General features: G+C 40.1%; 1 protein-coding gene across 5 annotated transcripts in view; it reads right to left on the bottom strand.

Moving 5' to 3' along the window:
* Positions 1-27,195, bottom strand: part of LOC132816508 (F-BAR and double SH3 domains protein 2-like) — a 239,631-nt gene extending 212,436 nt beyond the window's left edge. For 4 of the 5 annotated variants that reach the window (XM_060826190.1, XM_060826191.1, XM_060826193.1 and 1 more), the window contains exons 1-2: positions 26,731-27,195; positions 25,782-25,879 (exon numbers count right to left, since the gene is read on the bottom strand). In XM_060826190.1, the coding sequence (XP_060682173.1) occupies positions 25,782-25,879; positions 26,731-26,751 (119 nt within the window). In that variant the 5' untranslated portion in view covers positions 26,752-27,195. Of the gene's footprint in view, positions 1-25,781; positions 25,880-26,424; positions 26,513-26,730 lie in introns of those variants that run through there. The other variant, XM_060826192.1, reaches the window with a different exon arrangement.
* Between the last annotated feature and the right edge of the window lie 700 nt (positions 27,196-27,895).

Here is a 27,895-nt window from a genome sequence, read left to right as displayed (position 1 = left end):
AGGTACATAAACAGGAAAGGTTTAGAGGGGTATGGGCTAAATTAGGCAAGTGGGTACAGTTTAGTTTGGGAAACTTGGCCAGCATGGGTTAGTTGGACCGAAGGCTGTGTCCACGTTGTATCACTATGACTTTGAATATCAGCACCAGGTCAATTTAAACTTTCAAAACTGGAATTATTTCATCAAGTACATAGAAAACAAAAACGAAATCCAGGTCACAGTTACCAGCTATGCATGTTAAAAGACTATTTGGCTTTACTTATTTTAAAAATTCATTCATGGGCTTCCGTTATTACTGTCAGCCAGCATTTATCTTGCATCCCCAATTGCCCAGAACGTAGTTAAACATCAACCGCATTGCTATGGGTCTAGATTCACATGTGGGCCAGGCCAGGGAAGGAAACTGCTACTATTACCTAAGGAATATTAATGGACCAGATGGATTTTCCCAACAGTCACCAATGGTTTCATGGTCATCGTTAGACTCTTGAGATAGCCGCTCTGTATATATAGAAAGAATAATAAAAAGAAATGGTGATCAACATTATCCTGCCTAGATCAAAGTATATTACCTGAAGTGCAAAGCTACCAAAGTGGCCCTCCATAGAGCCAGAAATTATTAAGCAAAGATCCTTCATCAGATTACATTTCCATGATGTCAACTACCTCTAATGTATCTTTCAGGTCATTACACAATTCAAACACTAGGAACATCAATGCCCAAATGTTGTCATCCAACACTCAAACGCATATCCTTGGGGTTGGAAACACTAGGCAACTTGGGATTGGAAACCTTCTTCAATCATTTTTGCCCAAAGACCGCTTTGCTTAATACTAGTGCAACACAGTTGACCCTGTAGACCATAATTTTAAAAAAAATTAATGCACTAAGGAATAGTATATAAATAAAATTTTATTGTTCAAAATTTAAGTTCAGTACTGTAACTAGTGCAATGTACTTCAGGCTGTCAGCGTCCAACAGCCCAGCAATATTGTGCTATTGAAACCCAATTGCATTAAAAGGTGTACAGAGAAAATTAAAGAAAGAAGAAGCTAGGTAAATAAACTACAATGTATAATCACATTACATAAATTGTTTTTTGTAGTTTGCACAATTTCACAGTGATGTATACCAAGGCATTTATACTTCTTGAAGGATGAGAGTTTACAAAAGACAAGACATTTTCTTCACCGTAGGTAGTTGAAGGAGCTCCCACAATACAGTTTGATATAAAATTTCAGGATGTTGACAACAAAGAAAGACAGACAGACATCCCAAGATTAGTGAAAGGACTGGATAACAAAGAAAAATGTGAAGCATTTAAAGCAGAAAATGTACAAGAAGCCAGAATTAAAGGAAAGCAGAAATCTGGAGGTGATGTTATAAAGAACAAGACCATGGAGAAATTTGAAAATAAAGGATGAGATTTTAAAAATCAAGTTATTGCTCAAACAAATCCAAATCAGACGAAGGCTGGAATACTGTGAACACTGCTGAGCCCTTGATCTAAGGGAGGATATTTTGGCATCGGAGGCAGTCGAGAAAAGGTTCACTAGGGTGATACCAGATATGGAGGGATTGTTTTATGAAGACAAGTGAGTAGATTAGGCCAATACTCTTTGGAATATAGAAGATTGAGAAGCAACCTTGTCGAAATATTCAGGATTCGTAAGGGACTTTACAGCAGATGGATGCATGGTTGAGGAGTTGATGTATGGGAGAAGGATTCAGATTTTTGGATCATTGGAAGCTCTTTTGGGGTGGAAGTAACATGTTCAAGAAGGATGGATTGCACTTAAAATGGAAGGGAACTAATATACTGGCAGGGAGATTTGCGAGAGCTGCTCAGGAGGATGGAAACTACTAAGGTGGTGGGGCGGTGGGAGGTGGGACCCAGGGAGATAGTGAAGAAGGAAATCAATTGGAGTCTGGTACAGTTGAGAACAAAGGCAAGTCAAACAGTCAGAGCAGGCAGGGACAAAGCAGACAACAAGGTAGTACTGATATATTAAACTGCATTTACTTCAATGCAAGAGCGCTAACAGGGAAGGCAGATGAGCTCAGGACATGGTTAGGACATGGGACCGGGATATCATGGCAATTACAGAAATATGGCACAAGGATGGACATGACTGGTAGCTTAATGTTCCAGGACACAAATGTTACAGGAAGGACAGAAAGGGAGGCAAGAGTCAGAGTTGGACAGCGTGGAAACAGAACCTTCAGTCCAACCCGTCCATGCCGACCAAATGTCCCAAGCCAATATAGTCCCATCTTCCAGGACCCAGCCCATATCTCACTAAATCCCTCTTATTCATGTACCCATCCAAATGCCTCTTAAATGTTGCAATTGCACCAGCCTCCACCACTTCCTTTGGCAGCTCATTCCATACATGTACCACCTTCTGTGTGAAAAAGTTGCGTCTTAGGTCTCTTTTATATCTTTTCCCTCTCACCCTAAACCTATGCCCTCTAGTTCTGAACTCCCCCACCCCAGGGAAAAGTCTTTGTGTATTTATCCTATCCATGCCCCTCAATTTTGTAAGTCTCCATAAGGTCATCCCTCAGCCTCTGACGCTTCAGGAAAAACAGCCCCAGCCTGTTCAGCCTCTCTCTATAGCTCAAATCCTCCAACCCTGGCAACATCCTTGTAAATATTTTCTGAACACTTTCACATTTCTCAACATATTTCTGATGGGAAGGAGACCAGAATTATACGCAATATTCCAACAGTGGCCTAACCAATGTCCTGTACAGCCGCAATATGATCTCCCAACTCCTGTACTCAATACTCTGACCAATAAAAGGAAAGCATACCAAACACCTTCTTCGCTATCCTATCTACCTGCGACTCTACTTTCAAGGAGCTATGAACCTGCACTCCAAGGTCTCTTTGTTCAGCAACATTCCCTAGGACCTTAACATTAAGTGTATAAGTCCTACTCAGATTTGCTTTTCCAAAATGCAGCACCTCGCATTTATCGGAATTAAACTCCATCTGCCACTTCTCAGCCCATTGGCCCATCTGGTCAAGATCCTGTTGTAATCTGAGGTAACCCTCTTCGCTGTCCACTACACCTCCAATTTTGGTGTCATCTGCAAACTTACTAACTGTACCTCTTCTGTGCGCATCCAAATCATTTCTGTAAATGACAAAAAGTAGGGGACCCAGCACCGATCCTTGTGGCACTTCACTAGTCATAGGCCTCAAGTCAGAAAACCTAACCTCCACAACTACCCTCTGACTTCCACCTTTGAGCCAGTTCTGTATCCAAATGGCTAGTTCTCCCTGTATTCCATGAGATCTGACCTTGCTAATCAATCTCACATGGGGAACCTTGTCGAACGCCTTAGTGAACTCCACTCAGAAGATTGAGGGCAGAACAGTACATGTGATCTATGTTACTTCTTCAAAAAACTCAATCAAGTTGGTGAGATAGGATTTCCCATGCACAAAGCCATGTTGACTATCCCTAATCAGTCCTTGCCTTTCCAAATACACGTACACCCCGTCCTTAAGGATTCCCTCCAACAACTTGCCCACCACCTATGTCAGGCTCACTGGTCTATAGTTCCGCGGCTTGAGGGGTGGGGGAGTGGTATTTTTGATAAGGGATAGCATTACAACTGTACTGAGAGGGGATACTCCCAGAAATACATCCAGGGAAGTTATTTGGGTGGGACTGAGAAATAAGAAAAGGGATGATCACCGATTTGGGATTGTATTATAGACCCTCCAATAGTCAGAAGGAAATTGAGAAACAAACTTGTAAGGAGATCTCAGCTATCTCTAAGAATAATAGGCTGGTTATGGTAGGGGATTTTAACTTTCCAAACATTGACTGGGACTGCGATAGTGTTAAAGGTTGAGATGGAGAGGAATTTCTTAAGTGCGTACAAGACAATTTTCTGATTCAGTATGTGGATGCACCTACTAGAGAAGGTACAAAACTTGACCTACTCTTGGGAAATAAAGCAGGGAGGTGACTGAGGTGTCAGTGGAGGAGCACTTTGGGGCCAGCGACCATAATTCTATCGTTTTAAAATAGTGATGGAAAAGGATAGACCAGATTTAAAAGTTGAAGTTCTCAATTGGAGAAAGGCCAATTTTGACGGTATTAGGCAAGAACTTTCCAAAGCTGATTGGGGGCAGATGTTCACAGGAAAAGGGATGGCTGGAAAATGGGAAGCCTTCAGAAATGAGATAACGAGAATCCAGAGAAAGTATATTCCTGTCAGGGTGAAAGGAAAGGCTGGTAGGTATAGGGAATGCTGGATGACTAAAGAAATTGAGGGTTTGGTTAAGAAAAAGAAGGAAGCACATGTCACGTATAGACAGGATAGATCGAGTGAATCCGAAGGGTATAAAGAAAGTAGGAGTATACTTAAGAGGGAAATCAGGAGGGCAAAACAGGGACATGAGATAGCTTTGGCAAATAGAATTAAGGAGAATCCAAAGGGTTTTTACAAATACATTAAAGACGAAAAGGTAACTAGGGAGAGAATAGGGCCCCTTAAAGATCAGGAGAAAGTGAGGACTGCAGATGCTGGAAATCAGAGCTGAAAATGTGTTGCTGGAACGTCGATTCTCCTGCTCCTTGGATGCTGCCTGACCTGCTGCGCTTTTCCAGTGACACATCTTCACCCCTCAAAGATCAGCAAGGCAGCCTTTGAGTGGAGCTACAAAATGGGGGAGATACTAAATGAATATTTTGCATCAGTATTTACTGTGGAAAAGGATATGGAAGATAGAAATAAATGGTGACATCTTCCAAAATGTCCAGATTACAAGAGGAGGAACTGCTGGATGTCTTGAAACGGTTCAAGGTGGATAAATCCCCAGGACCTGATCAGGTGTACCCAAGAACTCTGTGGGAAGCTAGAGAAGTGATTGCTGGGCCTCTTGCTGAGATATTGTATCATCAATAGTCACAGGTGAGGTGCCGGAAGACTGGAGGTTGGCTAACGTGGTGCCACTATTTAAGAAGGGTGGTAAGGACAAGCCAGGGACCTGTAGACAATTGAGCCTGATGTCAGTGGTGGGCAAGTTGTTGGAGGGAATCCTGAGGGACAGGATGTACATGTATTTGGAAAGGCAACGATTGATTAGGGATAGTCAACATGGCTTTGTGCATGGGAAATCATATCTCACAAACTTGATAGAGTTTTTGGAAGAAGTAACAAAGAAGATTGATGAGGGCAGTGCGGAAGATGTGATCTATAAGGACTTCAGTAAGGCGTTCGACAAGGTTCCCCATGGGAGACTGATTAGCAAGGTTAGATCTCATGGAACACAGGGAGAACTAGCCATTTGGATACAGAACTGGCTCAAAGGTAAAAGACAGAGGGTGGTGGTGGAGGGTTGTTTTTCAGACTGGAGGCCTGTGACCACTGGAGCGGCTCAAGGATCGGTGCTGGGTCCTCTTTTTGTCATTTATATAAATGATTTGGATGCGAGCATAAGAGGTACAGTTAGTAAGTTTGCAGATGACACCAATATTGGAGGTGTAGTGGACAGCGAAGATTACAACAGGATCTGGACCAGATGGGCCAATGGGCTGAGAAGTGGCAGATGGAGTTTAATTCAGATAAATGTGAGGTGCTGCATTTTGGGAAAGCAAATCTTAGCAGGACTTATACACTTAATGTTAAGGTCCTAGGGTGTGTTGCTGAACAAAGAGACCTTGGAGTGCACGTTCATAGCTCCATGAAAATGGAGTCGCAGGTAGATAGGATAGTGAAGGCGGCGTTTGGTGTGCTTTCCTTTACTGGTCAGAGTATGGAGTACGGGAGTTGGGAGGTCATGTTGCAGCTGTACAGGACATTGGTTAGGCCACTATTGGAATATTGCATGCAATTCTGGTCTCCTTCCTATCAGAAGGATGTTGTGAAACTTGAAAGGGCTCAGAAATTATTTACAAGAATGTTACCAGGGTTGGAGGATTTGACTATAGAGAGAGGCTGAACAGGCTGGGGCTGTTTTCACTGGAGCGCAAAGGCTGAGGGGTGACCTTATAGAGGTTTACAAAATTATGAGGGGACATGGATAGGATAAATGGACAAAGTCTTTTCTCTGGGGTGAGGGAGTCCAGAACTAGAGGAATAGGTTTAGGGTGAGAGGGGTAAGATATAAAAGAGACCTAAGGGGCAACTTTTTCATGCAGAGGGTGGTACATGTATGGAATGAGCTGCTAGAGGATGTGGTGGAGGCTGGTACAATTGCAACATTTAAGAGGCATTTGGATGGGTATATGAATAGAAAGGGTTTGGAGGGATATGGGCCGGGTGCTGGCAGGTGGGACTAGATTGGGTTGGGATATCTGGTCGACATGGACGGGTTGGACCAAAGGTTCTGTTTCCATGCTGTACATCTCTATGACTATGATAGACCAGATCTAAAAGTTGAAGTTCTAAATTGAAGGAAGGCCAATTTTGATGATATTAGGCAAGAACTTTCAAAAGATGATTGGGGGAAGATGTTTGCAGGTAAAGGAATGGCTGGAAAATGGGAAGCATTCAGAAATTAGATAGTGAGAATCCAGAGAAAATATGTTCCTGTTACGGTTAAAGGAAAGGTTAGTAGATATAGGGAATGCTGGATGACTAAAGAAATTGAGGGTTTGGTTAAGAAAAAGAAGGAAGCATATGGATCAGGTATAGACAGAATAGATCGAATTAATCCTTAGAAGAGTATAAAGGCACTAGGAGTATACTTAAGAGGGAAATCAGGAGGACAAAAAGGGGACATGAAATAGCTTTGGCAAGTAGAGTTAAGGAGAATCAAAAGGGGTTTTACAAAGACATTAAGGACAAAAGGTTAACTAGGGAGAGAATACTGCCCCTCAAAGCTCAGCAAGGCGGCCTTTGTGTGGAGCTGCAGGAGATGGGGCAGATACTGAATAAGCATTTTGCATCAGTATTGTGGATAAAGATATGGAAGATACAGAATGTAGGAAAGGGAAATAGACAGTGACATCTTGAAACGTGTCCATATTACACAGGAGGAAGTGCTGGATGTCTTGAAATGCTTAAAAGTGGATTAATCCCCAGGACCTGATCAGGTCTACCCTAGACCTCTGTGGGAAGCTACAGTCACAGGTGAGGTGCGGAAGTCTAGAGATTGGCTAACGTGGTGCCACTGTTTAAGAAAGGAGATTAAGAACAAGCCAGGGAAGTAAAGACCAGTGATTCGGAGGTCAGTGGTGGGCATATTGTTGGATGGAATCCTGAGGGACAGGATATACATGTATTTGGAAAGGCAAGGACTGATTAGGGATAATCAACATGGCTTTGTGCGTGGAAAATCATGTCTCACAAACTTGATTGAGTTTTTTGAAGGAATAAAGAGGATTGATGAGGGCAGAGTAGATGTGATCTGTATGAACCTCAGTAAAGCGTTCAACAAGGTTCCCCATGGGAGACTGGTTAGCAAAGTTAGATCTCACGGAATACAGGGATAACTCGCTATTTGGATACAGAACTGGCTCAAAGGTAGAAGACAGAGGGTAGTGGTGGAGGGTTTTTTTCAGACTAGAGGTCTGTGACCAGTGGCATGCCAGTGGACCAGTGGTGCTGGGTCAACTACTTTTTATAATTTATATAAATTATTTGGATGGGAGCATGAGAGGTCTAAGTTAGGAAGTTTTCAGATGATACCAAAATTGGAGGTGTAGTGGACAGTGAAGATTACCTCAGATTACAATGGGATCTTGATCAGATGGTCCAATGGGCTGAGAAATGACAGATGGAGTTTAATTTAAATTAATGTGAGATGTTACATTTTGGGAAAGCAAATCTTAGCAGAACTTATATACTTAATGGTAAGGTCCCAGGGAGTATTGCTGAACAAAGAGACCTTGGATTACAGGTTCATAGCTCCTTGAAAGTGGAGTCGCAGGTAGATAGGATAGTGAAGGAGGTATTTCGTATGTTTTCCTTTCTTGATCAGAGTATTGAGTACAGGAGTTGGGAGGTCATGTTGTGGCTGTACAGAACATTGGTTAGGCCACTGTTGGAATACTGCGTACAATTCTGGTCTCCATCCTATCAGAAAGATGTTGCGAAACTTGAAAGGGTTCAGAAAAGATTTACAAGGATCTTGCCAGGGTTGGAGGATTTGAGCTATAGGAAGAGGCTGAACAGGCTGGAGCTGTTTTCTCTGGAGCGTTGGAGGCTGAGGGGCATGGATAGGATAAATAGACAAAGTCTTTTCCTTGGGGTGGGGGAGTCCAGAACTGGATGGTATAGGTTTAGCGTGAGAAAGAAAAGAATATGAAAGAGACCTAACGGGCAACTTTTTCAGGCAGAGGGTGGTACCTGTATGGAATGAGCTGCCAGAGGAAGTGGTGGAGCTCGTACGATTGCAACATTTAAAAGACATCTGGATAGGTATATGAATAGGAAGGGTTTAGAGGGATATGGGCCAGGTGCTGACAGGTGGGACTAGATTCGGTTGGGATATCTGGACGACATGGATGAGTTGGACTGAAGGGTCTGTTTCCATGCTGTACATCTCTTATGACTCAGTCTAGTTAGGTATAGCAAACAGTGAATACAAGAGCATAGTTAGCTTATAACAACAATGCAGGAACTTGATAAGCGACACGAAGGTTCCCCCATTATCAAGGATGAGGTGTTTGTGGAATCTCTTCCAGCAGGTGGCTTAGTTGTAGACTGCAGAAATTCACCAAAAGTCCTCAGACAGGACCTTCCAACCCATGACCAATACCACATAGAAGAACAGTGGGTGCAGATACAAGGAACACCACCAGTTGCCAGTCACTCTCCAAGCCACTCATGATCCTGGCTTGGAAATGTATTGCTGTTCCTTCAGTGTCACTGGATCAAACTCCAATAATTCCCTCCCTAACAATATTTTGAGTCTGTGTACAGAAAATGAACTGAAACAATTCAAGAAAGAAGCTCACCATTTTCTTCTCAACTGCAACCAGTAATAAATTCTTGCCCAATCAGCATTGTCCACATTCCGTCAACAAATTTCTTAAAGATTTGACCAACTTCTTTTTGTAATTTCTAAGGTGGATCCGATATTAATTGAGGATGTCCCCCACCCCCCTCCCCACTAAATGAAAAATACTTAGAATGAACAAACTTGTCTTTATCCAATGGATCTGCCAGTGTCAATATTTCATGTTTTTGCAGTATTGTTGTGCAAGTAAATGCAGTCAATTAAGAGCAAAACAGTCAAGAATAGCAAACAAGATAAATTATTCACAATTTGTCTCTGTTGCTGATAAGGCAGGGGCATGCACTAGCAGAACTCCTTACTCTTGTTGAAATAGTAATGACAAGATGTTACAATCCAAACAAGCAAGGAGAAGAGGCCTCAATTTTTAAAAAAAATTATTCATGAGATATTGGGATTCATTACCCAAACCCTACAGATCAAATGCCAGTCAAGATCAACCACAATGTCACATGTAAGTTTGACCAGGCAAATATTCTTTCCTAAAGGACATTTTAAAAAAACTACCCAATTGATTGATTAAACAATAAACATGGCTAGCTTTGAATTGCAGAATCTTATCAAATTCAAATTTCTCTAGCTAGAATTCAAAGCGGTCACCAGAATATTAACCTGGGCTTCTGAATTAACAATCCTGTCACATTACGTCTATGCTGTCATCTTCCAGACACTGAACTAGTACAAGTCAGCAATATCCAAACATTTTAACTGAACCACAGTTTTGCAAATCTTAGTAATTCAGTATGTGGACTATATATTTTCATATATTACAAACTAACTGACAGAAAAGAATTCAGAATGTTGATATGTAATTGAATTGAGACAGCGGGATACTGTTTCTGCTATGGATAATAACCCAATTACTCCTGAGGTCCATAACAATAAATAATTGTACTCATACTTTTACAAACTAGAGTTGCTGCAACATTACCACTGCAATGTTTAGTTGTTAACCCTTTAGGTCACTGTACAAATACTTCCCTGGAGTGGGATGATGAATAAGAGTGGGTGCAAAGCTGGATGGTAGCCGAGAGGGAGGTGGCACCATGGCAAATACAAGTTGTTGCATCTGTTTAATATCAGAAATTTAAATAACAATTACAACTGCTTGCAATTTCTATTCACCAGTTTGGAATTGTGCTCTTAGCTGAAGTGCATTTACCAGTAGAATTTAGAAATTAATATTTCTGGTAGGTAAAAGAGATTCATGGTCATTTTCTCCAAAAACTCATCAGCAAGAAGTTTTAAAAATTTAATTTCCATCTAATCGCAAATTACTAAACAAAGCATTCATCCACATAATTCACAATATGCACTACAGCAAAAATGTTAAACCTTTTCAATGCTTTCCCTCAAAACAGACTTCAGTCTGTATTGACACTAGTGTCAATCTTGATTTTCCACTTAGATTGAAACTGCCTTTGTGAATCAGCCAGGAATTTTAAAACTGATTCTTTCTTCCATTGAAGTCAATCAATTCACATCAGTTTTGCACACAGAAGACGAATCAAAAAATTTTCCTCATATTTAGAGACCTGGAGGCCGAGTGTGCTGAGGTTTCATTGAGGTATTGTTAACTTTAAACACTTTGTAAATAGTGCTGTAATAAATGGATGCATACTCTGAACTTAGCCGTGTTATATCTACAGGGAACTCTGAAAAAGTTATTTACGTAACAGGTATGCAGTTACATTGCTATAGCTATTTTTCAAACAAAGTGGTTGGTTTTGCTGACATTTTGTTGCTCCAATCTTCAACTTTGCTCAAATTGGAGAAAAAAATAAGCGTAATTCATAACAGAAAATTCAGAAATTAGTCATTCAAAATAGTTTAAATGGCAACAATATATATATGAAATTCAATGACAACTTAAAATAGTTTTCTACTGGTCCAAATTTCAAACATGCACTACAGAAGAATCTGCACCAAGGTATCTTGTACTTAAGATGGGATCGTAAATAGCAACTTACAAGCTTTTCACAGTACCTTATTGGAGTATATGACAATAAAGCTAATGCAATTCAATTCTATAACATACAATACGAATCATGCAATTAAAATTAAAAAGGATTCAGCACCTAATAGTCAGAGGGAAATTGTGAAACAAACTTAAGGAGATCTCCGCTATCCAGAAGAATAATAGGGTGGTTATGGTAAGGGATTTTAGCTTTCCAAATATAGACTGGGGCTGCCATAGTGTTAAAGGTTTAGATGGAGAGGAATTTGTTATGTGTATACAAGACAATTTTCTGATTCAGTATGTGGATGTACCTACTTGAGAAGGTGCAAAACTTGACCTACTCTTGGGAACTAAGGCAGGGCAGGTGACTGAGGTGTCAATGGAGGAGCACTTTGGGGCCAACAACCATAATTCCATTCGTTTCAAAATAGTGATGGAAAAGGATAGACCAGATCTAAAAGTTGAAGTTCTCAATTGGAGAAAGGCCAATTTTGACAGTATTAGGCAAGAACTTTCCAAAGCTGATTGGGGGCAGATGTTCGCAGGTAAAGGAACAGCTGGAAAATGGGAAGTCTTCAGAAATGAGATAACGAGAATCCAGAGAAAGTATATTCCCTGTCAGGGTGAAAGGAAAGGCTGGTAGGTATAGGGAATGCTGGATGACTAAAGAAATTGAGGGTTTGGTTTAGAAAATGAAGGAAGCATATGTAAAGTATAGACAGGGGAGATCGAGTAAATCCTTCGAAGAGTATAAAGGCAGTAGGAGAATACTTAAGAGGGAAATCAGGAGGGCAAAAAGGGGACGTGAGATAGCTTTGGCAAATAGAATTAAGGAAAATCCAAATACATTAAGGACAAAAGGGTAACTAGGGAGAGAATACAACCCCTCAAAGATCAGCAAGGCGGCCTTTGTATGGAGCTGCAGAAAATGGGGGACATAGTAAATGGGTATTTTGCATCAGTATTTACTGTGGAAAAGGATATGGAAGATATAGAAAGTAGCGAAATAGATGGTGACACCTTGCAAAATGAACTCTGTGGGAATCTAGGAAAGTGACTGCTGGGCCTCTTGCTGAGATATTTATATCATCGACAGTCACAGTGAGGTGCGGAAGACTGGAGGTTGGCTAACGTAGTGCCACTGTCTAAGAAGGGTAGTAAGGACAAGCCAGGGAACTATAGACCGGTAAGCCTGACATCAGTGGTGGGCAAGTTGTTGGAGGGAATCCTGAGGAACAGGACATACATGTATTTGGAAAGGCAAGGACTGATTAGGGACAGTCAACAAGGCTTTGTGCATGGGAAATCATGTCTCACAAACTTGAGTTTTCTGAAGAGGTAACAAAGAGGATTGATGAGGGCAGAGCAGTAGATGTGATCTATATCAACTTCAGTAAGGCTTTCAACAAGGTTCCCCATGGGACACTGGTTAGCAAGGTTAGATCTCACAGAATACAGGGAGAACTCGCCATTTGGATACAGAACTGGCTCAAAAGGTAGAAGACAGAGGGTGGTGGAGGGTTGTTTTTCAGACTGGAGGCCTTTGACCAGTGGAGTGCCACAAAGATTGGTGCCGATTCCCCTACTTTTTGTCATTTATATAAATGATTCAGATGTGAGCATAAGAGGTATATTTAGTAAGTTTGCAGATGACACCAAAATTGGAGGTGTAGTGGACAGCGAAGAAGGGTACCTTAGATTACAACAGGATCTTGGTCAGATGGGCCAATGGACAGAGAGGTAGCAGATGGAGTTTAATTCAGATAAATGCGAAGTGCTGCATTTTGGGAAAGCAAATCTTAGCAGGACTTATACACTTAATGTTAAGGTCCTAGGGAGCGTTGCTGAACAAAGAGACCTTGGAGTGCAGGTTCATAGCTCTTGAAAGTGGAGCCGCAGAGGATGGAGTACAGGAGTTGGGAGGTCATGTTGCGGCTGTACAGGACACTGGTTAGGCCACGGTTGGAATATTGTGTGCAATTCTGGTCTCTTTCCTATCGGAAAAATGTTGTGAAACTTGAAAGGATTCAGAAAAGATTTCCAAGGTGGTGCTAGGGTTGCGAGGATTTGAGCGACAGGGAGAAGCTGAACAGGCTGGGGCTGTTTTCCCTGGAGCGTCGGAGGCTGAGGGGTGACTGTATAGAGGTTTACAAAATTATGAGGAACATGGATAGGATAAATAGACAATCTTAGACTTGCCTGTGGGTCGGGGAGTCCAGAACTAAAGGGCATAGGTTTAGAATGAGAGGGGAAGAGATAAAAGGCACCTAATGGGCAACGTTTTCACGCAGAGGGTGGTACATATATGGAATGAGCTGCCAGCGGAACTTGTGGAGGCTGGTACAATTACACATTTAAGAGCATTTGGATGGGTATAGGAATAGGAAGGGTTTGGAAGGATATGGGCCGGGTGCTGGCAGGTGGGACTAAATTGGTTGGGACATCTGGTCGGCATGGACGCTGTGGACTGAAGGATCTGTTTCCATGCTGTACATCTCTATGACTCTATAAAGCAGTTTTATGATCCCAGCTGATATTATTACTGAATGGATTAGATTCAAAATTGAAATCAATACATGTGATCAAAATGGGAATATTTGAATTCAGAATATTTGAGCCTTGACAGATTTCTTTTCAAAGAGGTGATCTTTCACTGAAACAAGCATGGATATTGTAGATTCCATTCTAACAATAAAAACAGAGATAAAATAGGCTATTTACATAAAATTCAAAGACTCTGAAACACATGGCAAAAATACAATCCCACCTATTTCGAACACCATCACTTCTTAGTTCTCAAATATTCTCAGAGTTCCCTTTTAGATCACATCTATAGATTTGAGAAATCCATTTCATCCAATTTTCAGTCATGAGAGTTTGACAGCATTTTCTTTGGCAATTCACACAACTGAACATGGATGTCCTCAGCTTCAAATAACTGTTTCAGGTTTTAACTAAACACCTCTGGTCTGGAACTTTCAAACTAAAACCTTAAACTGATGTAACCTGTTTGATTGATTGTTTGTTTGTTTTACATTTATTTGGTCCAAACTAAATCCTCATCAGAACTTTCAAATCAGAGATGAGTTAGAAGACATAACAGATGACTGCAAGTAATTGAAACAACTGGGAAAGGTGAAATTAAGGGAAACTAAATAAACACATGAGAATCAAACAGAAGAACATGTTGGTGTGGCTACAGGCATGGGGAGCAAGCTCACACAGTTCTACTGGCTGAATAACTTGTTGCTGTCCTGTAACATCGGACGGTAGTAACACTAGTCATTGCATGACTTAAGTAGATCAATATTTTCCATTTTTAAAACTTGGTCCAATACCACTTGATACTAATTCCAGCTTTGTTGTTGAGAATGTAGCCATACTACTGTTGGCAAACCTCCTGACTACAATTTCAATATTTCCTTAAAAGCTTCAGATTTTTTGTGATTACATCACACATTTAACATTTGAAATTATCCTTTCACTCATCAACTCCAGTAACAAATTTGAACAAGTTACTGGTGCACAGAAGTGATATGATGTCTCCCAAGTACTGAAGGATTATTGGCCTAACATGTTAAAACTATTTCTTGTTCCACAGCATCCAAGATGGCGCCAGTATGGTAGGTAGTGCTTGGGCTTGTGCAAGCCCACCTGCTTCAGGCCAGTAGCATGGTTTTCTGCACATACTTTTCATCTCCCTTTGTTATAGTAATGGAGCTGCACAGCGCAGAAACAGGCCCTTCTATCCAATGCATCCAGGCTGACCAGATATCCTAAATTAATCTAGTGCTGTATGCCAACATTTCACCCATATCCCTTCCTATTCATATACCCATCCAGACATCTTTTAAGTGTTATAATTGTACCACTCTCACCACTTCCTCTGGCACCTCATTCCACACATGCACCACCCTCTGCATAGAAAAGTTGTTCCTTAGGCCCCTTTTAAATCTTTCCTCTCTCACCTTAAACTCATGTCCTCTAGTTTTGGACTACCCTGCCCTGGGGAAAAGGCCTTGACTATTCACTCTATCTATGCCCTTCATATTATAAACCTCTATAAAGGTCACCCCTCAGCATCTGACAGTCCAGGGAAAATAGCCCCAGTCTATCATTCAGCTTCTCCCTATAGCTCAAATCCTCCAACCCTGACAACATCCTTGTAAATATTTTCTGAACCCTTTCAAATTTCACAACATCTTTCTTAAAGCAGGGAGACTAGAACTGAATGCAGTATTCCCAATATGGCCAAACCAATGTCCTGTGCAGCCGCAACATGACATCCCAACTCCTATACTCAACATACTGACCAATAAAGGCAAATGTACCAAATGTGTTCTTCACTACTCTGTCTAACTATGACGGTTACTTTCTTTATCATCATAGAGGCCTGAGCGAAAGGGCAGGGCGGCGGCTGCAATGTTGGTGGCATGGACCAGAACTCTTGGCAATGGTGGCAGTAGGCCCAGACCCTGGCATCAGTGCCAGGTCCCTGGATGCTTAGCAGTGGCGGTTCACTGAGCAGGAACTCCTGGCAGCAGTAGGCCTGGTATCTGGGTTCTTGGTGGTGGCAGTACCATATCTTATGCTCTGGGACGTAGTGGTGCCCAGAGTCTGGACATTTGGCAGTGGCAGGAGCAGTGACTTCTAGCGGCATTAGACCCAGAACCTGGTGGCTTGATTGTAACGGTGCCCAGATCAGAGACACCTGGCAGTGGTAAGTCTGGAGCCTGGACTCTTAGTGGTATTGGCGATTTGGCAGCTGCAACAGAACCAGGGTCTCCTAGGGCATGGGCGTTATCATTGCTGTTCCTGGACAAGGACACCTTGAAGACTGGAACACCTTGCAAAGACCTTGCAGAAGCTCCGAAGCTGTGCTCCAGACCCCAAGTGCAGCAGAAGATGGGCTCTTATTTAAGTAATTTCTTTAATCCTTATTGTACTTCAAAATGGCACTGGATTGTGGCAACAGAACACCTTTCACACATCTTCAAGACACATGTGACAATAAATCATTCATTCAGATACTGTTAGATTAAATGAATATTTCAATATTCAGCATTCACAGTAATTTGTTCTTATATGTAAATTGGTAATTGTATCCACCAAGGCAGGAACTCTTACACTCCGCCTCAAGGTAACAGGAAAAACATTCCAAGATCATATTGGAAAATCTAAACCTATTTCAATCCAGGAAACTCTCTCCCACAAAAAGCCACACTTATATAAACTCATGAATGTTCATGGACTTATTTCTTAAATTACGTGATAAGATTAAAAATGCCCAAAATACATTAAATTTCTCCAAAGTATATTAAGACTTCTATGTAGCATCATAACAACTTTCAATAATAACTGCAGACCACAGATAATGGTCCCTTGGCTCTATTCAGTAAAATAATCTGTCTATATTTTTAACTTTTAATATAGATATCCAGCTTCTTTTTAAATTAGATAGGTTAGCTGAGTATTAATTTCAAAAACCTGTGATATTTAAGTCCTATCACTGACGGTTTAACCTGATCTGTTCTTTTAATGTCCCTGCTTAGGCATATTCCAATAGCAGAGGTTAAGTGACAGAGTGTGTTTTGGTAGATTGACAACTGTTTGCAAATTCCTGGGATCCGTGCTTGAGAAAAGGTTACATTGTCAAGGTCAGGAAAGAAAAGCACAAGTGATTGCTTTTTAATCAACATTTTTCCTATTACCATTAAGAACACAATTTTTTCTTGAATAATAAGTCTTTCACAAGAACATTATAGAAAACTGATTGCATTGCAGGCATAAAATGTCAAAGTATAATGTTTACACAATAGAAATTTTGCTGGGTTGCAATCTAGACATTCCTGTTAGTGCCTCTGAAAACATTTGAAAGACTATCAATAATGTGCCTACCAGTAAATGCAGAATCGAAAGAGATGCAAGATTCCAAGGAAGGGGGATATTATTTACAGGGTTAGGAGTGGAGAATCTTGGTCTGAATTCTTTGAGGCAAAGAGGATTGAGGGGACATTTGAAAAAGGTGGACAAGATTATAAACAGGTTAAATAGGGGGATGAAGAAAATCAGTTACCATTAGTAGCAACATAAAAACTAGGAGACACAGATTTAATGTTTTGGACAAAAGATGCAGATGAATGTGACAATGCAGTGAGAGGTAATGACATGCTATGAGGGTAGCGGCGGCAGATAATTAAATAATTTCAAAGGGAGGTTGGATGGGCTGAAGGGAAATAAGCCTGCAAAGCAATAAGGTTATAGCAGGGGATTGGAATTGATTGGACTGCATAAAAAAAGTATGAAGATAATTCAACGTGTATTACTATTGCTCTTTGCAAACTGGAGGTCGACAGTCAAGAACCATGCATGGCCTCAAGTTTGATTTACGTTTTTACATTGTGTTAAGAGAGAGTGACATGGGTTTAGTTTCATTTTAAATTTATTCTGGGAGCAATGCAGGCATCTGTGGTTGTTGATATACCTGTATACTGATTTAATGAAGTTTACAGCCTCACAGTACAGCATGAAGTGAAGAGTTCCATGCATGAGAAACAACGTGAAAGGAAAAGAAAAAGCTGTTGTATAATCCAGTATTATACAAAGACTACACTACCCAAAAGGTTAGCAGTGTGCAGATTAAGTCTGAATAGAAATGCTGCGAGTTTAGCAAAATTCAAAACTCAAGGGCTGGGGAAGAAGTCCTGAGTGGCTTAGAAGAAAATTCAAGAATAAAACTGCAGGAAGTTGGAGATATGAGAAACCCATGTGCTTGTTGTGCAAGTGTTTAAAGGAAAGAAGAAAGCTCCAGATATTAAACACAACCATGATAACTGAAGAAGGAACTTCAGGGTGGAGACAGTATGACCAGAGGTTTAAGTATTTGAGAGGTTGCTGTTTAGCGTAAAAGGATAGAATCTTTATTTCTTATATGAAACAAGACAATTTCAAACAGCTCTGACAAACGGTGATACAAGTAGTTATCTTTTCTTTTTTGTGTAAAAACCTTTTTGCTTTTTTGTTTAAAGTATTTTCTTGGGAATATGTTCAATGACTGCCCATCATAGTAAATGTGTGGCAAAAATAAAACTTATGGTCTATCAATACAGATTTCACTTTAATATCTGTCAATTGGGAACATAACAAATGAGCCATTTTGGACTTAACGGACCAAATGGCCTCCTGTGTGCTGTCATGTCTTTATACCTTCTGAAACAAAATTAGTGTAGGTAAATTAATCACAATTACAACTTTAGCCATGGATTGAAATCTTGCTATTAATTAAATGGGAGACCTATTAGATAGAAAAAGGCAGCTGATGCAGACAGACACCAGCAGTTGCAGGTTTCTCCCATGATAAGCACCCAAACCATATTGCTATTTCTAACTAAATGCCAATAAATAAACAAAGTTATAATCATACATCAGAGAACTCTTTTCCTAACAGTACTACAGGTGTACCACACAAACTTCAGCAGTTCAAGAAAGTAGCTCATCACAAGTCCTCCAAGGCAAATAAAGGACAGACAACAGATACTGACAATATCCACACGCAGTGAAAGAATTTGAAAAAAAAATTCTTATTACACATAAATTGACATCATCTAGCAAGCACCTTCACAACTGCATTGCAATACCAATAAGCATTCATTTAATACATTGCATATTCGTATTCCAATCAGAATTAATACAAGAATATGGCTTTAGGAGAATCTCAATTTATTTTTTCTTACCCCTTCGGTGAAGAAATCGAAACCCACTTGGTTCTTCCATCGACAACACACTGAGACCAGGAATCTGACCACAATCATCTGCTCTCTATACCAATTGCGTTAGATGTAGGTTTGCTCGCTGAGCTGGAAGGTTCATTTTCAGACATTTTGTTACCCTACTAGGTAACATCTTTAGTGGGCCTCAGGCGAAGCAAGCTAAACATTTCTGCTTTCTATTTATATGTTTGGGTTTCTTTGGGTTGGTGATGTTATTTCCTGTGAAGTCACTTCCTGTTCCTTTTCTCAGGGGGTGGAAGAAGGAGTCTAACTCAAATGTGTTTGTTGATAGAGTTCCAGTTGAAATGCCATGCCTCTAGGAATTCTCACGCGTGTCTTTATTTGGCTTGTCCTAGGATAGATGTGTTGTCCCAGTCAAAGTGGTGTCCTTCCTCATCCGTATGTGAGAATACTAGTGGGAGAGGGTCGTGTCTTTTTGTGGCTAGTTGGTGTTCATGTATCCTGGTTTTTAGTTTTCTGCCTGTTTGTCCAATAGTGTTTGTTACGGTATTTTGTAAATGACGTTAGTTTTGCTCATTGTCTGTATAGGGTCTTTCAAGTTCATTAGCTGCTGTTTTGGTGGGTTTGTGGGCTACCATGATGCCAAGATGTCCGAGTAGTCTGGCAGTCATTTCAGAGATGTCTTTGACGTAGGGGAGAGTGGCTAGGGTTTCTGGATGTGTTTTGTCTGCTTGCTTGGCTTTTTGCAACTGAAGCAACGGAACTGCATCAGAACATTATTTCAACGAGCCAACACACATTGCAGCACAGACGAACTACGCAGAGCAGAGGAAAATCACCTATACTGTGTAGTCAAAAAGAATGAGTACCCAATGAACACAGTCCGCCAATTTCTCAGCAACAAACCCAAACAAGCAGACAAAACACATCCAGAAACCCTAGCCACTCTCCCCTACATCAAAGACATCTCGGAAATGGCTACCAAACTACTCTGACCCCTTGGCATCATGGTAGCACACAAACCCACCAACACACTAAAACAGCAGCTAATGAACTTGAAAGACTCTACACAGACAATGAGCAAAAGTAACATCATTAACAAAATACTGTGCAAGTAACACTACATTGGACAAACAGGCACAGAGCTAACAACCAGGACACATGAACACCAACTAGCCACAAAAAGGCATGACCCTCTCTCACTGGTATCCTCACATACAGATGAGGAAGGACACCACTTCGACTGGGACAACACATCTATCCCAGGACAAGCCAAACAAAGGCATGCATGTGGATTCCTAGAAGCATGGTATTCCAACTGGAACTCTATCAACAAACACATTGAGTTAGACCCCATCTACCACCTCCTGAGAAAAGGAACAGAAAGTTACTTCACCACAGGAAATAACATCACCACTGGCAATGCCATCACTAACCCAAAGAAACTCAAATATATATATATATATATATATATATATATATAAAGCAGGAATTTGCAGCATTGCTTCGCCTGAGGCCCACTGAAGATGTTACCTAGTAGGTCTGGAAATGAACCTTCCAGTTCAGTGAGCAAACCTACATCCAAAACCTCAACCTGAGCTACAAATCTTCTAAAACATAATTGGTATTGGCGAGTTTTGAGAACAAATCTTACGCCGTTTAACACTTAAGAGTTTAGAGTGATAACCATTCTTTCAATTGTCCACACTTAGTCAATACATGTTCAATAGTTTTACATTCCTAAACACAGCACTGAATCAGCCTCACTAAAAAGGCAGTATTTGCAGACCTTTCCCTTAATCACGAGATTAAACATATAGAGTGCACTGGCAAATCGATGTTCACTTCCATTATCAACTTCTCTGATAATTAAGCAATCCACGCCAACTACAGGAGAACTTGAATAAGATCCAAGCTTGGCTGAAAATATTTGTCACCCAAGTGATGAATAATGATGATCTTGAACAAGAGATCCTCCTCCTAATTTTATATACATGACATGTTCCATGTAGATCAATTTAAAATGCATCACAAGCAAAATATACAAAATCAGCAAAAGTGTGGATGCTGAAAATCTGGAAAAAAACCCCAGAAAATGCTTGGAATATTCAGCAACTCAAGGAGCATCCACATTCAGAGCAACAAACTTAACAATTAAGACTGGTGTTCTTTTCCAAGAACGTATATTAAAAATATATATCCCTGTTTATGTTGCAACTTATTGAGCAAGTTGTAATACCAAATATGTATGACACCTCCTCCTTTGAAAAAGATCTCAAGAATCTTGCATTGATATTTATATACTGATTTGCTTTCAAAAATTAACCAAAAAAGTGTAGTCACTCTTTACAACGATTCTCAAATTTTCATTCTGTTGAACAGACTTTTGAAGAGGAAGGGAGGCAAAAAAGGATAGTGGTTCCATGTTCAAATTTTCCCTTTAAACTGAATTCAAAGTATTGTATAGATAACAGGGAACACTAAATAACAGGCTCATATTTTCCCCACGGAAAGGAGAAAACTTTAAGGTTGGGAAAATTATTTCAATGGTCTGAAAAATTCAATCATTCAAATAACACAAAATGTTCATCAAGAATTGATTTTGTCAATATACAATGTTTATTTTTATCAACAAAAATTACAAAGAAATAAGCCATTTAGGCCAACAGTCAATGACAGCATTAATCTCTATACAAGGAAATATTTCTAATCCCAGTTGTCCAACTATATCTCTTATTCCTTCAGACACCTCGCGAATCCGGTCTTAGATGACAACCTATTTCCTGCCTCAATCACTAGGCCTGGAAGTGAATTCCACAGTTTCACAAGTTTGATGACACTGCCCTTACCTTTTGGTCCAAATGTCTTACAGTCAATCACATACCTTTGATACATCTTGATACTTCAATTACGGTCTGCGTCTTACTCCCTACAGACCTTCTTTCATAATTTTAAAACTATTACATTGATAGAATGCCCCTAACATTGAAACAAAAAAAAAGAGAGCTTTTTCAGTCTTTCTTCATATTTGCATTCTATGCCAGCAGACAATATCTTGAAGAATTTATAACTTTTGATATTATGAAACACAATATTACACAAAGTACGCTTACTGAGTTCTTAAAATTTTATATCAGCTCATCATCTTTGGGCTATTATAATATATGCATCAAGACTGGCAATTTAACTGATTTCTAGATTTTAATAGGTTAACAACCTGAGGTGTTAAACACCAGAGGGTAAAGACTGGTTAGACAGTCAATGCATGTATCATTTCAGGTAGCTTTATTTCTGCTTATACATCACAAAACTAACTCCACTTATTACTTGTTCCCAATGTATACACAGACTCATTCAAGTTCTCACCCAACTGTCCCATCATTAAGATGTAACCATCTCTTGTTCCCTAGTTCAATTTGGTCTCAGGCATATTAAAAACAAAATACTGTGGATGCTGGAAATCTGAAACAAACACAAAGCGATGACAAAACTTAGCAGGTCTGGCCAGAGGCCAATGGAACTCAAAAATCTCGAGGTGCAATGCACATAAAGGCTGAGTCTCAAAGCAGACTGAAGGGAAAATAAGGTTACCGCCACTATGTCAATTATTTTTCAAAGGACTGACTCACACAAGTTGGCCACACAAAAAACAGGGTCACGACCAAGCATTTGGATAAAAATGACTTAGATTGATCCATGCCATCAAGATTGTCATTAGGTAAGATGAAGATTAGATAGATATAATTTTGGTAAAAATGGTGTTTGTTGAAACTGGGTCAATAGGGAGTGGCTGTTGGAAGAGAATTTGTAGCTAAATCCTCAAAGTGAAGGAGCTGGAATTCTCTGATGAAGTTGAAAATCTTTCAGCAATTTTTATGGCTGAAATTAGTGCCACATATGTTTCGTGGGCTGGTGAGAAGTCAGAGATCTAGCTTTGCTGCAACTGCTATATAATGTCATTTTTAAATTATATTATGACAATTTTTCTGATAAGTCATATTTAAACTCTTGATTTTGGTTTGGATTATTAAAGAGCAAGTTAGAAAAAATAAAATCTTATGCATGATTTTCTCACAGGAGGTTAAGTAAATTTAGTTATTTCTTTGTTAATATCTACAAGGATTACAACAATATGCATAGCGAATATAATTCAACAGTTTCTCAGACCACTATGAAGGATCCCAAAAGCAGTAGCCTAACAACAGTTCATCAAGTGGTTCCACAAAAGACACACTGATAGTTATTTATTGTCACAAAAGCAGGTGGAATTTAATTCTATTCTCATCTTACTCTTTTACTCCAAAAACAAAAACTTGTCCCCTGTAAAGCAGATGGAAGAGGTTCCAAATATTTCTCATGATAACTAACTAAAGTAGAAAAGCCATTATTCATAGCTTCAACTTAGATGAAGAATGTGCAGAGTTGGGAAGTGGGGAATGGCAGTAGGAGAATTGCTTATTGACAAGCACGATTGACTGAACTGCCTCATTTCCATCTTGTTGTAACTATTCTGCAAATCTAAACATTATTGCAAAGAGAAAGGGAAACTGTAGCTTTAAAATGACAAAGTGAATTATGACAGGTTCTATAACAACATGGGAAAAGCATGGAGATGCCATTCTGAACACCAGATATAATCTGTTCCTACGTTAATAACAGTACTTTATGGTGAAGCTCAATAAATCCACAAACAAATTGATTAAAACATTCTTTTCCCTTTCAAAAATGGACTAAAATCAAGATTCCTGCAGAAGGTACTACTTTGAAAACTGAATTTTATTGTAAAAAAATTATGTAGCCTCAATATGAGCACACTATAATTACAAACAGATATTTATGTTATAGGTCTGAAAATATAATTTCACAACTGTTGATAAGCCAACTCAAAATCAAAAAGCAAAGAACCTACTCCACCACCTAAATATATAGCTTCTACATTACAAGGAGCAGGAGAATCAACGTTTCTTCAGGAATCCTGAAGGGCTTACGCCCGAAACATCGATTCTCCTGCTCCTTGGATGCTGCCTGACCTGCTGTGTTTTTCCAGCAACACATTTTTCAGCTCTGATTTCCAGCATCTGCAGTCCTCACTTTCTCCTTCTATATTACAACATGACTAAACTTCAAAAGTACTTAACCCCAGGGTCATGAAAAGCATGATATGAATACATAATGCATTTTTTTAAATAAAAAGAAAATCTATTTATTGGTCATGTGTCATTGAAAACTAAAAATCTATATCTGAAATATAAATGTTAGTTCTTTAAATACACTCCAAATACTTTAAATTAGTTACCAACTTTCAGGTACAGTATCTCAAATCCTCTGCTCTTAGTACTGAGACTGTGCCAGACTTTGAATGTTTCCAGGTGAGGTGACTGAGGTCATTTAAGTTAAACCAGGTTCCTGATTTGGGTTGCTTGGAGTATTGGATGGAATGGTGAGCAAAGCAAGTAATGAGTCTGGGACCAGGCCAACGTAGGGCCTAAACAAAATGGTACATTATTTTACTCAGAATTGTTGCATGGAAGGTTTTAAAACAAAAGACCTTTCCGTAAATCAAAACTGCACCAAAATCAATGGTGCCTTGCATCAAGAAAAATTACATTGATAATAAAAAAGACGTAGTAAGGAAGTGTTCCTTGGTAACTCAAAGGTGTTCCAACAGCTTCCTCCAAACCAAATGACTTCTACCACAAAGAAGAGGAGGACAGCAGATGCATTGGAACATTTGCAAGCTCCCCTCCCACTCACCATCCTGGCTTGGAAATATATCATTGCACCTTCACGAGGTCAAAATCCTGTACGTCCCTTCCTAATAGGGGTGTCCTCTGTAAGGTCTGCAGCATTCTAAGGCAGCAGTTTACCATCCCTTTCTCAATTGCAATTAAGGACAGGCACTTCGCCAGTGGCAGGCACATTGCCACGGACATCTACATCCCGTGAATAAATCAAAGAAAGGAAGAGCATCTAATTGCTTTTCAAGAAAAGATGTTGTTGCTTACTCAGTGAGGTGGGAGAAAAAATAAAGTACTATATTTGCATTTTAAAACACTGATATGCTGAAAGGAATACTCTAAATTTGCAAAGTGTGAGAACTCCAATCTCTAGTTTCTGTCATAAGGAACACAATAAATTGGTTTTACCCAAATTTCAGCAACTGTTAATTCGCTTGAATGCAAGATTTAGAATTGTTCATTTTCATGATATAATCTGGGGGATGTATGATTTCCAGTTTACCCAAATGAATGTAAACAACCATTGACTCAAACCAACTCAATAATCACAACATTAAGTTATAGTACAACATGAAGCGTTTTTAAGACATCTGTCATTTGATAATACATATTCAGACTTCATCAAGTAATTTATCGTGCAGCTCAAACTACATGATGATTAAAACAAGCATACATTGACAAATAAATACTGCAAAATAATTCAATGCCCTACAGTCAAATGCAGAGTAATAATTTAAAATAAAAGGGACCAAAAATGTTTAAAATGATTATTAATTCATTACATTGAGTTTTAAAAAAATAGTACAGTTTTATTTGGAGCAAATGCAAATGTGCTATGCAACAAGGACAGTGAACTATCGTTTTAATACTGCCACCCACGTGCAGGGCAAAACTAGAACTGCAGTATTTGCTTTCCTGCTTATGTTTACGCAGTGCACATATTAGTAACAGTCATAGTGTCACAAAAGGAAACTTAAAACTCACTGATTAATTCTTTTCCAGGCCATAATGTAAAGTAATAGTCTATACAATAGTCAAAAGTCATCTCAAGGTACAAATTAAAATATAAACAGGAACTCCAAAGTAAATGGAATTCTCAACACCTGTGAATTTTCTCACATGTTTAACGCAATTCAACACAAGTACTCTCTTTCAGGTAAGGAGGAAATGAATACATTTCAGAGTAGTAGTACATTAACAAATATGTTTTTAATCTTGTAATGAGAATAACATACTTGTGGTATTTTCAGTCTGGCACATCTTTATTATTCAGTTTGGCCAAAACAAGGAGGAAATTATTTAATACTTCCACAATTCAGGATCTTCTTGTTCTGTTCCAGTCAGACAAAAAATTTGGAAATCCTACCTCAAATCTTCCAGTAAATCACACTCTCCCTGATGCTTCGCCTGAAGTTTAGTCATTTGGTCAGCATGGATGTTTTTCAGTTCTTGAGTAACTTTCACCTTTGATAAAGAAGAAATATACAGTTGGCTGAAAAAATAATGAATGTATACAGAAAAAAATAATGAATGTATACAGACAAAATGATTTCCAACTAAACCCACCAATTTACTCAAGAACATGCAAAATAAGTACAAGAAAGTCGGAATGTTTTCAGTGTCATTTTGAGCAAATTTCCCCAGAAGCAGCACAAACTCAACATCTGTGACAGGAAAAAAAATGTCATAAATCATGTAAATAGCGCGAAACATTTCATGTAGAACATTTAAAGCAGCAACAATTGCAATTGAATCAACTTCAGACAATTCGTGAAATTTTAGCCAAAAAAGTCACTGATTTAAAGATAATTATTTCTATCCACTTCCCCTAAAGCGTCATTCCTTGAAATGTCGACTCCGATTTCAAGCAATTAAAAGGAACAAAATCGGGTACATTTTGGTCTTTACTTCGACGTTTACATGATGAAGTGCACTGAAGAGAAACATATTTCCACATAAAAATAAACCACTGAGCCTCTAGGAGAGAGAAAAAATAACATCTCTCCCACCTTTCACATGTAAATATCTGAACAATCCCAGTGATTCCGAACCCAGTCGTACTACTGCATACTTGCCATTCCGGCACAAACACCAGAGAGAGAGAGAAATCATGTTCACGAAAAGGATCCATAAAGCAACTCAAAGCAAATTGGCACCGCGTTAAATTCAAAACATAAATTGGAGGGGTGGGAGAAATTCCTTTTTAAAATCTGAACACTGGGAAACATTGTATTTCCAACACCTCCTCCCCACCCCCCCGATCGAATACGACATTTCAATACACAGCGAATAAAGATGTCGTTTTGGGAGCTCACCTTTCTCGGAGGAGGCTGCATGTCGAAGAGCTGACGGGAATCATAAATCCAACGTTGGGAGGATGGAAAGGGGGGGGGGGGGGGGAATGCCGAGAAAGCTGCCTTGCCACCCGCCGATGTAAAAGGAGGAATGAGTGTTAGAGAAGGGAAAAGAGAAAGGGAAACAAAAAAAAGGAAACTGCGGTACGATGGGGGGTCCTGGTCAGAGACGGGTGTAGTGGGGGGGACGGTGAGAGAAAGACACTGATCTTGAGTCTTTGCTGAGAGTCACTGGAGCACCGCCATGATACCTACCCCCCCTCCCTCTCTCAAACACACACCAACAGGCTCAGTGTGTGTGAGAGAGAGACAGAGGCAAAAAAAATATACCGGAGGAGGTGGGGAGGGAAGGAGGCGGTGGAACATTAACCAGCAAACAGACGCCGCTTCATGGATCCGCCGCCCAACAGCGACTTACAGCGGCGGCTGGCGGCACCGAAGCGGCGAGAACAAGACCAGGAGGAGGAGGAGGAAGAAAATGTCTTCGTGTCATTGGCGTCAAAGCGCTCGAGCGGGGAGGAGGGGAGGAGGGAGGGAGGGGCCCTATCAGTGACGCCAGGCCTCGGCCGTCGCCAGGGGCAACTCCGGGGAGGTGGGAAGCAATCGAGCTGGGTCGTATCGATGTCTCGATCGGTTCGACGCTCGCACTGAGAGGGAGCCCGCCCCTGAAATAACACGGGCCTCGCTGAGGTAAAGCCGGTGAAATTACCGCCTCAGTGTCACACCGGAATAAATGTGTGTACGCCGCTTTAGGGAAAACAGAATGTATTGGCATAGCCCCTTTCATCAGGTACCCGCTACCTGTCTTCACATACCTGTACCCGCCACCCTCTTTACCTGCAACTCCCCCCACACCCACCCTGAAGAAGGGTTACACCTGAAACGTTAAAAATCACACAAAATCAGGTTATAGTCCAACAGGTTTAATTGGAAGCACTAGGTCTCGGAGTGCTGCTCCTTCGTCAGGTGGTTGTCAACTCCAAATCATGACCTGAAACGTTGACTTCTCCACCTCCTGATGCTTGCCTGGCTTGCAGTTTCTTCCAACCTCCTTCCTGTCTACTTTGGATTCCAGAATCTGCTGTTTGTTTTGTCTCTTTTCACTGCCAGCAAATATCTCTCAGCA

This window comes from Hemiscyllium ocellatum, chromosome 6 (genome assembly GCF_020745735.1).
Source record: "Hemiscyllium ocellatum isolate sHemOce1 chromosome 6, sHemOce1.pat.X.cur, whole genome shotgun sequence".
Taxonomy (NCBI): domain Eukaryota; kingdom Metazoa; phylum Chordata; class Chondrichthyes; order Orectolobiformes; family Hemiscylliidae; genus Hemiscyllium; species Hemiscyllium ocellatum.
This window is presented reverse-complemented; position numbering and strand designations above follow the sequence as displayed.